We start from the raw sequence: 15,452 nt of genomic DNA on the forward strand, positions 1-15,452 counted from the left end.
TAATTATGCACCAGCTGTGTATATTCATTTCACAGAAAAAACACACAGTTCTCTTCAAGAGTAGATAGCTTGACCCCTTCCCTGCCAGCTAAATAAAGGAGAGTAGTTAATTACTATTATTATTAATCATAGTAAGATTCCTTTCCATCCCCAAATGCATCTCTTTCCTCACTGAATTTTGTAAACAGTATATACTATGACCACAGCTACATGAAGTGTTGTTTCAGTACTGGTATTTCTTATACAATAAAAATATTTACAATAATTCTGGACCTACTCGCCAAGATAGTTCCACACAATTTGTGTCAAAAAATCCAGGATTTGTTAGCAAGATTTGTGTTCAGAAAGCAGTATTACCTTCAATGAACCCTTTGTTTTTCTAATGGGGAAACTGTATTTTCCTTCAACTGACATACAGGTAAATTCTGAATAAATTCTAGGGCTCCATGCTTATTTCAAAAAAATCTTTTCTCTTAACAGCACATTGTTCCATTCTCACTTATTCAAAATATGTTCATATCTAAATTATCTGTATTTTTATTAATTTGGGGTTTTTAAAAATATGATATAAAGTTAATTCTTGTTGACCACTTTGACTAATATAAGAAATGCTCATTTGAAAAGATTCCTTCTTTAAACTAAATTTTCGGTGTTTATTTACTATAAAATAAAAATTGTTCCCTATACAATCTGGAAAAATAATTCCAATTAGGTTTAATAATTGTCAATTCATTTCAGAACCATGACATTTATCATTGTTTCTTGAATTCTTTATGTTCTTAAGTGGTGTCTATTAAATTTTGGATATAATATTGTAGGTAAATTTTATGATAACCTTAACCTGGAAATGTTATTTGTATACTGTTTTCCACAGGATCTAAGGTGATTCTCTAATTCCTTAGGCCAGGGTTATTATAGTTGGGCTTAGAAAAGTTGGCAATGTATAGAAAAGCAGGAAGACAATGAAATAGGACAGGAAATTTTATTTTGCCTTCATTCTTCTTTAAGCCTGTGAAGGTGCGCAGCATGAAGGGGAAGGGAACTAACACAAGCGCGAGTGTCTATCATGTGACAGGCGCCATGTTCAATATTTTATACCAGTTATATTATCTCATATAATCTTTGTAGAAAATCTCCTAAACATATTGATAAATTTTAATACATATATTTATTTAATTTGTCCTAAAAGCAAGGATGAGGTTTCTGGATCAAAGGAGAACTGTTATTATTTCTTACGGCAATAACCACATTGCTTCTCCATGCCCCATTCCTCCCCTTCAGGGTAATGTGATGAGAACTAGGAGGTTATATGCACAGGAAGGGAGCCCCAGAATTATGAATCTGGGAATTTATATAGGAACTGCTATATAGCTGTCTCCTTTCCACCTTGAGAGGCAGGGAAATCTTTTCTCCCTTATGTAAACAAATAGCAGGGAAGACAAGGGGAAGGTCCCCAGTTAAACACTTTGGAATACAAACCGGTAGCTCTGGGGCTTTATTATCTTTTGAAATGTAAATGTATAATCTGGGTGGTAAGTATCTGTATCTCTTTGAAGGTCTCTATCTATTCAGTCAACCTTTAACTTCCAAAGCTTGTCCTTTAACCCAGGTTCCAGTTTTCTTTGCTTTATAAGTCTCTACCCGAACAGAAACATGAAAATATTTTCTCTGTAGTTTCATAGCCCTAAATTGTGGCAATTTCAGTATTGTTGCTATGAAATTTGTGGCCATTAGCTTTGTTTCCATTCTTAAGTCTCTTAGTGTATTTAGTAGCATAATGCATCATTACGTCTATTGTCTATGTATTTTACTTAAAGTATCATCTCTGTGTGAAAATTTATATGCACAATAAAAATTTATTAAGCACCAAGAACTATCAAGTACTGTTCTAGATACTTGGGATACATTGGTGAACAAGTTAAAAATCGCTGCTGTTCTGAAATTTAAAAACTTTTGGGAGAAGCTAGAAATTAAACACTAAGCATAATAAGTAAAAAAAAAACTTATTATGGGAAGTTCCTGAGTGGCAGTGGGAATGCCAAGGAAGCCAGTATGGCTAGAGTGCAGTGGAGTGATGGGGAGACCAGCAGGAGAGGAGATGGAAGAGATGACAGGAATGAGACATGCAGATCGCAGAGGACTTCATAGAGCATTAGGGAAACCTTGGCCTTTTCTTTGAGTGAAATAGGGTAACATTAGAAGGTTTAGCTGAGGAATGACATAATCTGATTTGTCTTTTCAGAGGGCCACACTGGCTGCTGTGTTTAGGACAGATTGTAGGGACTAAAGTAGACTCAAGAAGAACTGTCTGGAGGCTAATGCAGTAGTAATTCAGGTTGGGTGTCATATGGCCCTGACCAGAGAGGTGAAGTGAAATAATAAGCAGACAAATTTTGGATATATTTTGAAAGTTGTTCCAACAGAGTTTCTGATGGATTGGTTGTAGGCTTAAGAGAAAAAGAGAAGTCTAAAGTGATTCCAAGGTTTTTGTTCTGAGCAACTAGAAAAATGTTTTATCATCAATTGAGATGGACAAGATTGGGAGGGAGCAGTTTATTGGGGGGGGTTGGGCTGGGGAAGATTAGGAGTTTAGTCCTGAACTTGTTGATTTTGAGATGTCTTTTAGACATGCAGTGGAGGTGTCAGGTAAGCAGATGGGTATGCCAGTTCGGAGTTTGGGAAAGAGGTTTGAGCTGGAGATAGAAAACTGGGAGCTGCCCACACATAGGTCATATTAGGGACAGATTTAGGCTCTGTGGGGCCTGAAGCTTATGCAATTTTGAGGGTTCTCTAAGAGAAAGAATTCAAAATTTGAATTCAAATTATGTACAAAGGTGAATATTTATTTATAATGAGAAAAACCAAAACAAATACTTATTTGGAAACTGATAAATAGCACAAAATCATAACATTTGGAGAAATAGCATAATATTTTAAATAACTTCCTGACATACCTCTGTAATATAACTTTCTGACATACCTCTGTAATATTTCCCCCCTACATTATTGACCTTTAATGTCAAGGATTTTAAAATATTATTTTCTGTTGAGAATATGAAAAATTAATTCTGTATTTATCATGATTAATTAAATTATTTTTATTAATGATAGTCTAGAAAGTTTTTTTTCACCTTTACAACTTATTTACAACTTCATGAAAATTTTCAGAGTTGTCTTAAAATTTAAAACTTCTATCAAGCTTCTTGCATACACTACCTGAAAGATTTGGAAGAATTTTCCAAAGACTAACTCTGGCCCTATGCAATTGAAACCTTGCTTCTTTTCCACTGTCCACATATTTCCAATACTAGGCAAATTGTGATTCCTTTGCATATTGTCACACCGCTTCAGCCCTGAACATTTATGTCACAATGTCAGGTGACTTTATCACAGCGGGTACTAGACCACTGGAAACTATTTCTACTTTAGGATAGTCAGGATAGCTAACAATAATATACTCATATATGGAAGTGATTGTGAATCACATAAATATGTTCCTTTAAACCCAACCTAAATATATCTCCAACTCTGTTTCCTCTTAGTTTCCCAAAAATGTACACAGACACACAAGTGCCCCCACCACCATGAAGGTATCTTATATTTACAAATTTTCCTAAAATATATGACCATGAAAACACAGTTTTTTAAAAAATTAAAAGACTTTACTTTTTAGAGCAGTTTTAGGTTTGGGGAGATTGCACCGAAAGTACAGAGTTCCCATATGCTCCTTTTCCCCCCTGCACGTAGTTTCCCTATTATAAACATTTTGCATTAGTGTAGTACATTTGTTACCATTGATGAAACAATATTGATAGATTATTATTACTAAACTCCATAGTTGACATTTGGATTTACTCTTTGTTTTGTATTTCTATGGGTTTTGACAAATGTATAATATTTCATATCTACCATTACAGTATCATACAGCGTAGTGTCACTTCTCTTAAAATGCCCTGTGCTCCACCTATTCATCCCTAACCCCACTCCTTGAACCCTTAGAATCTCTGATATTTTTAATCGTCTCTATAGTTCTAACCTTTCCAGAATGTCATATACTGGTTAACATCTTAGAGTATGTAGCTTTTTTATTGACTTCTTTCACTTATCGATATGCATTTAAGGTTCCTCCATGTCTTTTTCGTTGTTGTTGATTAATACTCCATTGTATGGATGTACCACAGTTTGTTTATTCATTCACCTATTAAAGGACATCTTGGTCATTTCCCATTTTTTGACAATTATGAATAAAGCTGCTACAAACATCTGTATGCAGGTTTTTTGTGTGGGCATTAGTTTTCAACTCACTGGGACAAATGCCTAGTGAGGAAATTAATATTTAGATTAGGATCTAGACACAGATCTTACACCTTTCACAAAAATTAACTGAAAAGTAATCATTTACCTAAATGTAAAACAAAATTATACAACTTCTAGAAGATAACATAGGAGAAAATCTAGGTGACCTTGAGTTTGATGATGACTTTTTATATACAGCATCATACAGCACAATCCATGAAAGAAAAATTGATAAATTGGACTTCTTTAAAATTAAAACTTCTGCTCTGTGAAAGACACTGTTATAGGATTGAAAAGATAAGCCACAGACTGGGAGAATACTCTTGCAAAATATACCTAATGAAGGGCTGTTATCCAAAATACGCAAAGAACTCTTAAAATTCAACAAAAGAAAACAAATAATCCAATTACAAAATAGGAAAAGATCTGAACAGACATCGCAGCAAAGAAGATATACAGGTGGTAAATAAGCATATGAAAAGATGCTCAACATCATGTGTCATTAGGAAATTGCAAATAAAAACAATGAGATACCATTACACATCTATTAGAATGGCTAAAATCCAAAACATTGACATCACCAAATGTTGGCAAGGATGTGGTACAACAGGAACTCTCATTCTTCGCTCCTGGAATGCAAAATGGTGCAGCCACTTTGGAAGATAGTCTGATAGTTTCTAACAAAGGTAAGCATAATCTTACCATATAATCCAGCAATTATACTCATAGTATTTACCCAAATGAGTCTTTACTTTTTAAGCAGCTCTGCAAGTTTCTGCCTCAGGAAACTCCTTCAGGCTAGTCTTCGTTGCATTTAATGTTCTCAAGACATGAGTTCAGCTGTGTTGCTTGGCATCCTCTTCCTATCTGAATATATTTGGATATAGTTTCAGATTGTTTATTTTAACCTTGACTTGGCAACTTCTTAGGATGTTACTTCTGGCAATTGCCCATCAGATTCACATTCCACAAACAAAGGCAATATTCACTATTCCCAAGCAGACCCTCTGGACTTGCCAGCCTGGTGCATGGTGCTCCTTACCTTTGTCTGTCCAGGAATGGTTATCTTAATTAGTAATTGTTAGAAACCTCTGCAATCTTTAAAGTTTAGCTCTAGGAAATAGTCACTGTCTAAACTTCCTCAATTTTTATCCATTTCCTTATCCATTGAAACTGATCTCAAAAAGTTACAGATAAACATTAATTTATAACTGTAATGGCAAATGTTTAGTATTAATCTTGTCTGACTCCTTTATAGCATATAAACTGGTAACTGAACCCGTCTTAAAACTCTTTTCCTTTGGTTTCTTTAAAAAATTTTTAAATTATGAAATGAAGCATACATCCAGAAAAGTGCAGAAAGCTTATGTACAAAGTTTAATAAACATTTTTAAAGCAAAAATTTGTATTATGAAACAGAACATTTTTAGCACCCCAGAAGCTCCTCATGTGCCTCTCCCCAGTCACAACGCCTATTCTTCTTTGTGCTAGAAATAACAAATATTCTGACTTTTGTATTGAGTATGCATGCTGTGCATGCATCCTTGAACAACGTATTTTAGTTATTCTATTTTAAAATCTTTATAAAGGGAATTATATATTTTTTCTCAATATTATGTTTGTGAATATGTATGTATGTATGTGTATATATATATATATATATATATATATATATATGTATGTATCACATCTTTAGCCATTCATCTGTTTATGGACACTTAGGTTGCTTCCATATCTTGGCAATTGTCAATAATGCTGGTTATTTTTCTTTCAAGTTTTTCTGTATATATTTTAGATTTTCCAAGTTCTGTTAAAATAATGATGTTGGAAATTTGCAATTTTGTCGAATATATAGATTAATGTATGTCTGTTTGGGGAGAAAGGTTCACATCTTCTCGCTGATTCTAATACATATGTCTAGAGGACACCCAGAGCAATATATCACACTGTGAATGCCACTTTTTACATAAGTTGGAAAGGCTGAAACCTGCTGATTTTTAAGAATAAAATAATGTCTGATTCATATCTGTATCCCTGATACCCAGCACAGTACCACTCAATAAGTTGTTCATTTCAGTAAACATTTGTTAGGCATCTGCTGTATGCCAGACACTATGCAAAGTGCTAAAGATACAAAATGACTAACACATGGGCCTTCCCTAAGGAAGATTCATAAGAAGACTACTTGTAAGCAAACAACTACAATCAAGAGTTATTGTGCTTTGGTGTATATGATTAAGCACTAGAGGATCCTAAGCAGGAAAATGCTCATCTGTATTTAGACTGAGGAGGTATGCAAAATTTCATAGATTGCATAATCCTTGAACTGAGACTTGGGAGGTGAGTTAGGTATGCATCAGATAATCAGGAAAGTCAAAGATATTTCATACAGTTGGAAGAATAAGAGCAGCATTAAGTAAAAGAGAGACTTGAGAACACCTGGCAATTCAGGAATGAAAGGGCACACACTGGCTTATAGTATGTGTGGCAGAGTGGATTTAGAAGCCTGCCTGGAGAAATAGGTAGATGTCAGATATTGTTTGGCTTTATAGAGTAAAAAACTTTATCCTATAGGCAACAGAAAGCAATGAATGAGTTTAAAGCAGGGAAGTAATGTAGGCAGATTTGCATTTTGGAAAAAAAAGCCATCAATATTCAGGATGGATTAAGTGGGACAAGAATGGAATTAGAAAAGATAATGCTAGGGAGAATGTTCTAATAGTCCTGGTGAGACATGAGGGTCCAAATTAAGACAGCAGCACTAGGGATATTGAAGAGAGCATGGATTCAAGAGACTTAAAAGAGGACCTAGTGACAAATTGGATGTGCTTTGAGATGACTGGATAGATGATGCATTTACTGGGATAGATGATAGTTACTTGGGGGACAAAAAAAAGGATGAGTTCCATGGACATGTTGACTTTGATATGCCTGTGGGAAGGATGTTTAGGTAAATATGTCTAATAGGTGGATGGATGGATATATAAGTCTGTAGTCTAAGAAAAAGATCTAGTGTCAAGTCCTAGGGATCCCAATCTTGAATGAATAAATAGAAGAAAAGCCAGAAAAAGAAACAAATATGAGAAGAAAAAAAAAGGAGGAGGAGGAGGACCAAGAGAAATTTAAATCATAGAGAAAAGAATGGTCAATGGTATCAAGTGCCACAGAAAGAAACAATAGAGCTGAAAAAAACTCCCACGGGATTTGGCATTACTAGGACCTTAGTGAAATCTGTTTTATTAGAGATAGTGATTGTTTCACAGAGTTAACCGTGAAGGGAAGGGAACTGGTGAGATAACTAGTTAGTTGAGTGTAGGGAGAAAATAGAACAAAAAAAATGTTAATGAAAAAAGTATAATTATAAACTATGGGGAATAGACACAGAGAAATTATTATGATAGCTAATAAATTAATGGTGGTTGTAAAATATAGTATAACCAAATAATTAGTATTGTAGATGTTTATGATAGACCTGTGTACCAAAGTACAGTGCCAAGCCCCAAGTTTATCACATTATAAATACTCAAAAACTATTCCCTGAATTGAATTGGATTGGGTTTCCATTAACATGTAAATAATCATCTTTTGTGCCTTAGAATAATTTAGAGTTTAATTTGTGTATTTACTTCTGATGAAGGTCATCGGACACTATTTATTGGAGTTCACGTGCCCCTGGGAGGAAGAAAAAGCCATCGACGTCACAGGCATCGTGGTCATAAACACAGAAAGAGAGACAGAGAGAGAGATTCGGGACTAGAGGATGGCAGGGAGTCACCTTCCTTTGGTAAGAATGTCTCTTTGTTTTACTTAAATTTATGATTGTAATATTATACTTGCTTGTACAATGCATAATCAGCAGTAATACCTCACTCATGAAGTTGTTTATACCTTTGTAAAAGATTTGGGCAGATACCTCACTCATAAAGTTGTTTATAACTTTATAAAAGATTTGGGAAGATTGGGGAGAAGTGGGAGAGAGAATGTTTAATCTTTATTTTTCTCTTGTGCATCTGCTTTGTGAAGGTGAGGACTGGCTTAGTTTTGTGATGGAGGAAATACACTTAAGTAGTAGAACTTAGTTGTATTAACTCTTGATAATTTGTACAAATAATAGTCATTGCTCTAAGTAGTTTCAAAATCCAAGGGGAAATGCCTTTATTAAGTTCCCAGTTACACTATTGTTGATGCTCTCCAAATTTCACTCTTAGGATGTGAACTTTCTACTGTTTTGAATATTCTTCCTTTAAAAGTATACAATTGACCCTTGGACAACACAGGTTTGAGCTGGGAGGGTCTACTTATACATGAATTTTTTCAATAGTAAATACTACAGCACTACATTATCCGTGGTTGGTTGAATCCATGGATGTGAAACCAGATACAACGGACTATAAATTATACGTGGATTTTCAACTGTGAGGAGGGTCAGTGCCCCTATCCCCACATTGTTCAAGGGTCAACTATATATAGAATATCAAAGTATAGTGATAAGGAAGTTGTTAACAATTCCTGAGTGCCGTGAGAGCCTATGTACATGACATAATTAAGAACCTGACTTTCAGTTTCCTGACCTTCCCACGTCCTATGACCTCCTTCACTGCACCTTGTTTACTTATTCATTTTGCTCTCTGACCACAGCTTAACTCCTTAGTTGCTTGTTCAACAACTTGACCTCTCTACTTTTTTTTCTATCTATGTTATCTTTATTTCCTGATCCTAATCTGATTTCAAAGCCTGTAATCTTAGTAGTACTTTTGCTAATATTCTAAATACCTTAATTTCCCTGTTTTAGTTTTATTCATACCTTCACCCCCATTTTAAAAACCAGGTTTATGTTAGGTTCTTCCATGTCCCTACTTTCTCCCTGCCTTCCCAAGTAGGCATGCTCTGCAGGACATAGTCATTCAACAGGGAAGGTTGTAACCATTTAAATTCATTACTCAAGTAGGAATTCCCTGGTGGTCCAGTGGTTAGGACTCGGCATTTTCACTCCCAGGGCCGGGTTCGATCACTGGTCAGGGAACGAATATCCCTCAAGCCTCACGTTGTGGCCAAGAAAGAAAAAACAAAAGAACCCAAAAAGTAAATAAATAAATTCATTACTCAAGTGGACCTTCAGAACCTCCTCCCAGTTCTATTGAATGTTTCAATTTTTGAAATAAGTATTTTTCAATCTTCTTCACCATTCTCCAACACCCCCCTTTTCACAGTCACTTAGCAGATGCTTTCTACTTCAAAAGGAAAATATGTCACCAGAAAGAATTCACTCAACTTCCCTCCTGTTAAACATACAAACATAAACATATGCCTACATCTGCAACTGTTTTTTCTTCATAATGCAATAAGGAAGTTTGCTTTTCAATTATGTTTATCTCCTATTCCCTCCCACCTTGAAATGTACACAATTTGTAATCTAGTTGACTTCTTCTTCTCAACTGGATTATTCTCATCATCTCTCCTTCCAACTGCCTCAAACCCACATTTCCCCATTCAGTTGTATTCAGATATAAGGTAAGTTAACATATGAAGTTCGAGGGAACAATTTTACTTTTAATACTCTATAGACATTGCTTTATTTAATATCTGGTTTTGCTAAGTATTGAAGAGAAATTTGTAGTCTCTCTGTTTTTTCATTTTTTAAGGTTATGTCTTTTAAGCTTGAATGCTTATAGACAATTTTTTGTGTCCCTTTATTTAAGAAAACTTGCTACGATAGGCCTAATGGTAAGTATGTTAAAAAGCATTTCCAGTCTGCATACACTGATATTTTTCTGCTGAGAGAATATTTTCCTGTCTTATCTGATTCTGTTCCACTTACTTTGGTCTCTTCTTTGTGAATTATATCTGCATGTTGGGTTGATGATATCTGCTTGTTGTCCTTTTTTTGGTAGCTTAAAATTAGTCTCTCATTATTCATTTCATTATCTGTAGTATCGGTTCTGCATTTTACTACTTCTATTAGGGGTTTTGATTTTGCTGTTGCATCTTTAGTTTTAAGTTTCTTTCTTATCTCATCTGATTTTCTTTACATTTCCTCCTGTCCTTTCCTAATTAGTATTTGTTTTTCCTGCTTGATAGAGTCTTTGTTTTTAGTCTATTGATGATCCCCACTATTTCTGGACATTTTCTTTTGATTCTGAAGTAGATAATTTTCAGAGGTATCATCTTCTTTTGGGCCATCAAGATTATTTTAACTTTCCTTTGATTTATAGTATTTTTACAGGCTGCCAGTTTTTTTCTTTTTACTCACCGTTTTCCAAGGCAAAATATCTCCATACTATGTATGTCCAGCTATATCCTAAGGTGGCTTAGAGAGGCACTGCCATTAGTGTGCTCTTTGTCTCCATCGCTGTGTATAGTTATGGGCATCAAACTTCCCCAAATACCATGTACTTCTTCCAGAAGTAGAATGATTGATGGGAGTGTGTAAAGAAAAGTATCCTGGGTATCCTGCACCAGCATGATAGAAGGATGATCATCTCTGAGTCAGTGGGCAGAAGCGGAGGTGGGAAAGTGTCCCCCACGTTTTCAGGGTTTTTTGTTTCATGAAGTGGAGTCTGGGAGTATAAAAAAGATACAACTGGGTAGACTTCTCTTACTCCAGCTTCATCTGTTTATAGTTAGGAGAGACCCCCTCTTAGACTCTGGGAATGGAATATCTGTTGGAATAAGCTTTAATGGTTACTTTGAGTTTCTTAAATACTTCTAATATTTGACAAAATAAGCGGCATTCACATTAACTTAGAAATATTTAGTAAACAAACATAAGCTTGTTCCCCCTGCCTCTGTCATGTTATTCTTTTTTTCCATAGCTGGATACATTATGTCAATTTTTCTAGAACTGTGGTTCTCAACCTTGGCTGCACTGGGGGGGTTTAAAAAACATTTTAATGGCCAAATCCCATACCAGTCAAAATCTCTGTGGGTGGGACCCAAGCATAGGTATTTTAAAAAAATACCCCAGGTGATTCAAATGTGAAACCAAGGTTGAGATCCAGTGTTCTAGAAACTTTGCTATTAAAAGTGTGGACCATCACAATGCTATGAGACTAGGTATCTATTACAGGAAAAAAAAACTGTAAAAAATACAAACACATAGAGTCTAAACAATATGCTGCTAAATAGCCAAGAGATCACTGAAGAAATCAAAGAGGAAATAAAAAAAAAAACCTAGAAACAAATGACAATGAAAACACGATGACCCAAAACCTATGGGATGCAGCAAAAGCAGTTTAAGAGGGAAGTTTATAGCAATACAATCCTACCTCAAGAAACAAGAAACAAGATACATGAAACATCCCAAATAAACAACCTAACTGTACATCTAAAGCAGTTAGAGAAAGAACAACAAAAAACCCTAAAGTTAGCAGAAGGAAAGAAATCATAAAGATCAGATCAGAAATAAATGAAAAATATATGAAGGAATCAATAGCAAAGAACAATAAAAACTAAAAGCTGGGTCTTTGAGAAGATAAACAAAATCGATAAACCATTAGCCAGACTCATCAAGAAAAAAAGGGAGAAGACTCAAATCAACAGAATTAGAAAAGAAAAAGGAGAAGTAACAACTGACACTACAGAAATACAAAGGATCATGTGAGATTACTATAAGCAACTGTACACCAATAAAATGGACAACCTGGAAGAAACGGACAAATTCTTAGAAAAGTGCAACCTCCTGAGTCTGAAACAGGAGAAAATAGAAAATATAAACAGACCAATCACTAGCACTGAAATTGAAACTGTGATTGATTAAAAATCTTCCAACAAACAAAAGCCCAGGACCAGATGGCTTCACAGGCGAATTCTATCAAAAATTTACAGAAGAGCTAACACCTATCCTTCACAAACTCTTCCAAAGTATAGCAGAGGAAGGAACACTCCCAAACTCATTCTATGAGGCTACCGTCACCCTGATACCAAAACCAGACAAAAGAAAATTACAGGCCAATATCACTGATGAACACAGATGCAAAAATCCTCAACAAAATACTAGCAAACAGAATGCAACAGCACATTAAAAGGATCATACACCATGATCAAGTAGGGTTTACCCCAGGAATGCAAGGATTCTTCAATATATGCAAATCAATCAGTGTGATACACCATATTAACAAATTGAAGGATAAAAACCATATGATAATCTCAATAGATGCAGAAAAAGCTTTTGACAAAATTCAACACCCATTTATGGTAAAAACTCTCCAGGCATACAGGGAACCTACCTCAATATAATAAAGGCCATATATGACAAACCCACAGACAACGTTGTTCTCTATGGCGAAAAACTGAAACCATTTCCTCTAAGATCAGGAAAAAGACAAGGTTGCCCACTCTCACCACGATTATTCAACATAGTTTTGGAAGTTTTAGCCACAGCAGTCAGAGAAGAAAAAGAAACAAAAGGAATCCAAATCAGAAAAGAAGAAGTAAAGCTGTCACTGTTTGCAGATGACAAGATACTATACATAGAGAATCCTAAAGATGCTACCAGAAAACTACTAGAGCTAATCAATGAATTTGGTAAAGTAGCAGGATACAAAATTGATGCACAGAAATCTCTTGCATTCTTATACACTAATGACAAAAACTCTGAAAGAAAAATTAAGGAAACATTTCCCATTTACCACTACAACAAAAATAATAAAATACCTAGGAATAAACCTACCTAAGGAGGAAAAAGAACTGTATGCAGAAAACTATAAGACACTGATGAAAGAAATTAAAGGTGATACAAACAGATGGATAGATATACCATGTTCTTGGATTAGAAGAATGAACATTGTGAAAATGACGATACTACCCAAAGCAATCTACAGATTCAATACAATCCCTATCAAACTACCAATGGCATTTTTCACAGAACTAGAACAAAAATTTCACAATTTGTTTGGAAACACAAAAGACCCTGAATAGCCAAAGCAATCTTGAGAAAGAAAAACAGAGCAGGAGGAATCAGGCTCCCTGACTTCAGACTATACTATAAAGCTACAGTGATCAAGACAGTATGTTGATTTTGTGCCAGTAGGCACAAAACAGAAATATAGATCAATGGAACAGGGTAGAAAGCCCAGAGATAAACCCACACACATATGGTCACCTTATTTTTGATAAAGGGGACAAGAATATACAATGGAGAAAAGACAGCCTCTTCCATAAGTGGTGCTGGGAAAACTGGGCAGCTACATGTAAAAGAATGAAATTAGAACACTCCCTAACACCATACAGAAAAATAAACTCAAAATGGATTAAAGACCTAAATGTAAGGCCAGACACTATAAAACTCTTAGAGGAAAACGTAGCAAGAACGCTCTTTGACTAAATCACAGCAAGATCTTTTTTGATCCACCTCCTAGAGTAATGGAAATAAAAATGAAAATAGACAAATGGGACCTAGTGAAACTTAAAAGCTTTTGTACAGCAAAGGAAACCATAAACAAGATGAAAAGACAACCCTCAGAATGGGAGAAAATATTTGCAAACGAAGCAAATGACAAAGGATTAATATCCAAAATATACAAGCAGCTCATGCAGCTCAATATCAAAAAAACAAACAACCCAATCCAAAAATGAGCAGAAGACCTAAATAGACATTTCTCCAAAGAAGATATACAGATTGCCAACAAACACATGAAAGGATTCTCAACATCACTAATCATTAGAGAAATGCAAATCAAAACTGCAATGAGGTATCACCTCACACTAATCAGAATGGCCTTCATCAAAAAATCTACAAACAATAAATTGCTGGCAAGGGTGTGGAGAAAAGGGAACCCTCTTGTACTGTTGGTAGGAATGTAAATTGATACAGCCACTATGGAGAGCAGTATGGAGGTTCCTTAAAAAACTAAAAATAGAACTACCGTACGACCCAGCAATCCCACTACTCGGCATATACCCTGCGAAAACCATAATTCAAAAAGAGTCATGTACCACAATGTTCATTGCAGCTCTATTTACAATAGCCAGGACATGGAAGCAACCTATGCGTCCATCTACAGATGAATAGATAAAGAAGATGTGGCACATATATACAATGGAATATTACTAAGTCATTAAAAGAAACGAAATTGAGTTATTTGTAGTGAGGTGGATGGACCTAGAATCTGTTATACAAAGGGAAGTGAAAGAGAAAAACAAATACTGTATGCTAACATATATATGGATTCTAAAAAAAAAAGTGGTTCTGATGAACCTAGGGGCAGGACAGGAATAAAGATGCAGAAGTATAGAATGGACTTGAGGGCACGGGGAGGGGTTAGGGTAAGCTGGGATGAAGTGAGAGAATAGCATTGACATATATACACTACAAAATGTAAACTAGATAGCTAGTGGGAAGCAGCTGTATAGCACAGGGAGATCAGCTCGGTGCTCTGTGACCACCTAGAGGGGTGGGATAGGGAGCGTGGGAGGGAGACGCAAGAGTGTGGGGATATGGGGATATATATATACATATAGCTGATTCACTTTGTTATAAAGCAGAAGCTAACACAACATTGTAAGGCAATGATACTCCAATAAAGATGCTTAAAAAAAATGAAAGACACTGGAGCAGGAATAGCACAAATACCTATTATGGTTGGACTCAAGTAGCAGAGGTGGGAGAACTGACTGGACTAAAACAAAAGGGAGTGGTAAGGATGTGATGAATGAGGGTGCAAACTATGTAATGGCATTCATGGTCAAAAACATTTATACTACTGCTCTTTATAAAGAAAATAGGTCAGAGTCAGCTGAAAGGCTGGGACTCAATAACAAGGGATTAAGTAGAAGAAAAGAGAATTTTAAAATGTCCTTATCGAATAAAGAATGTTAAATATTAAAAAGAAAAGAAGTGTGGTCCATGAGCCAGCAATATTAGCATCACATTTGAGCTTGTTAGAAATGCAGAATCTCAGGCCCCATCCCAGACCTCTTGAATCAGAATCTGTGTATTAGCAATAACTTTTGGTAACTTATATGCACATTAAAATTGGACAAACTCTAGAATATTGCTTGTCAAATCTTGTTGCATGTTAGACTCATCTGAGGAGCTTTTAAAAAATATTGATGCTCAAAGGCTTTTATTTAATTAATCTTGGGTGTTTTCCTAGGTCATGGTTTTTTTTTGTTTTTTTACATCTTTATTGGAGTATAATTGCTTTACAATGGTGTGC

At 35.3% G+C, this 15,452-nt stretch overlaps 1 protein-coding gene across 3 annotated transcripts in view; it reads left to right on the top strand.

Annotated features, from left to right (window-relative positions):
* SLC4A10 (solute carrier family 4 member 10) overlaps nt 1-15,452 on the top strand; it is a 222,832-nt gene that overhangs the window by 52,970 nt on the left and 154,410 nt on the right. For all 3 annotated transcript variants that reach the window (XM_060106607.1, XM_060106609.1, XM_060106608.1), the window contains exon 3: nt 7,934-8,080. In XM_060106607.1, coding sequence (XP_059962590.1) covers nt 7,934-8,080 — 147 coding nt within the window. The remainder of the gene's footprint in view (nt 1-7,933; nt 8,081-15,452) is intronic.

The sequence above is a fragment of the Mesoplodon densirostris genome, chromosome 8 (genome assembly GCF_025265405.1).
Source record: "Mesoplodon densirostris isolate mMesDen1 chromosome 8, mMesDen1 primary haplotype, whole genome shotgun sequence".
In the NCBI taxonomy this organism is placed as follows: domain Eukaryota; kingdom Metazoa; phylum Chordata; class Mammalia; order Artiodactyla; family Ziphiidae; genus Mesoplodon; species Mesoplodon densirostris.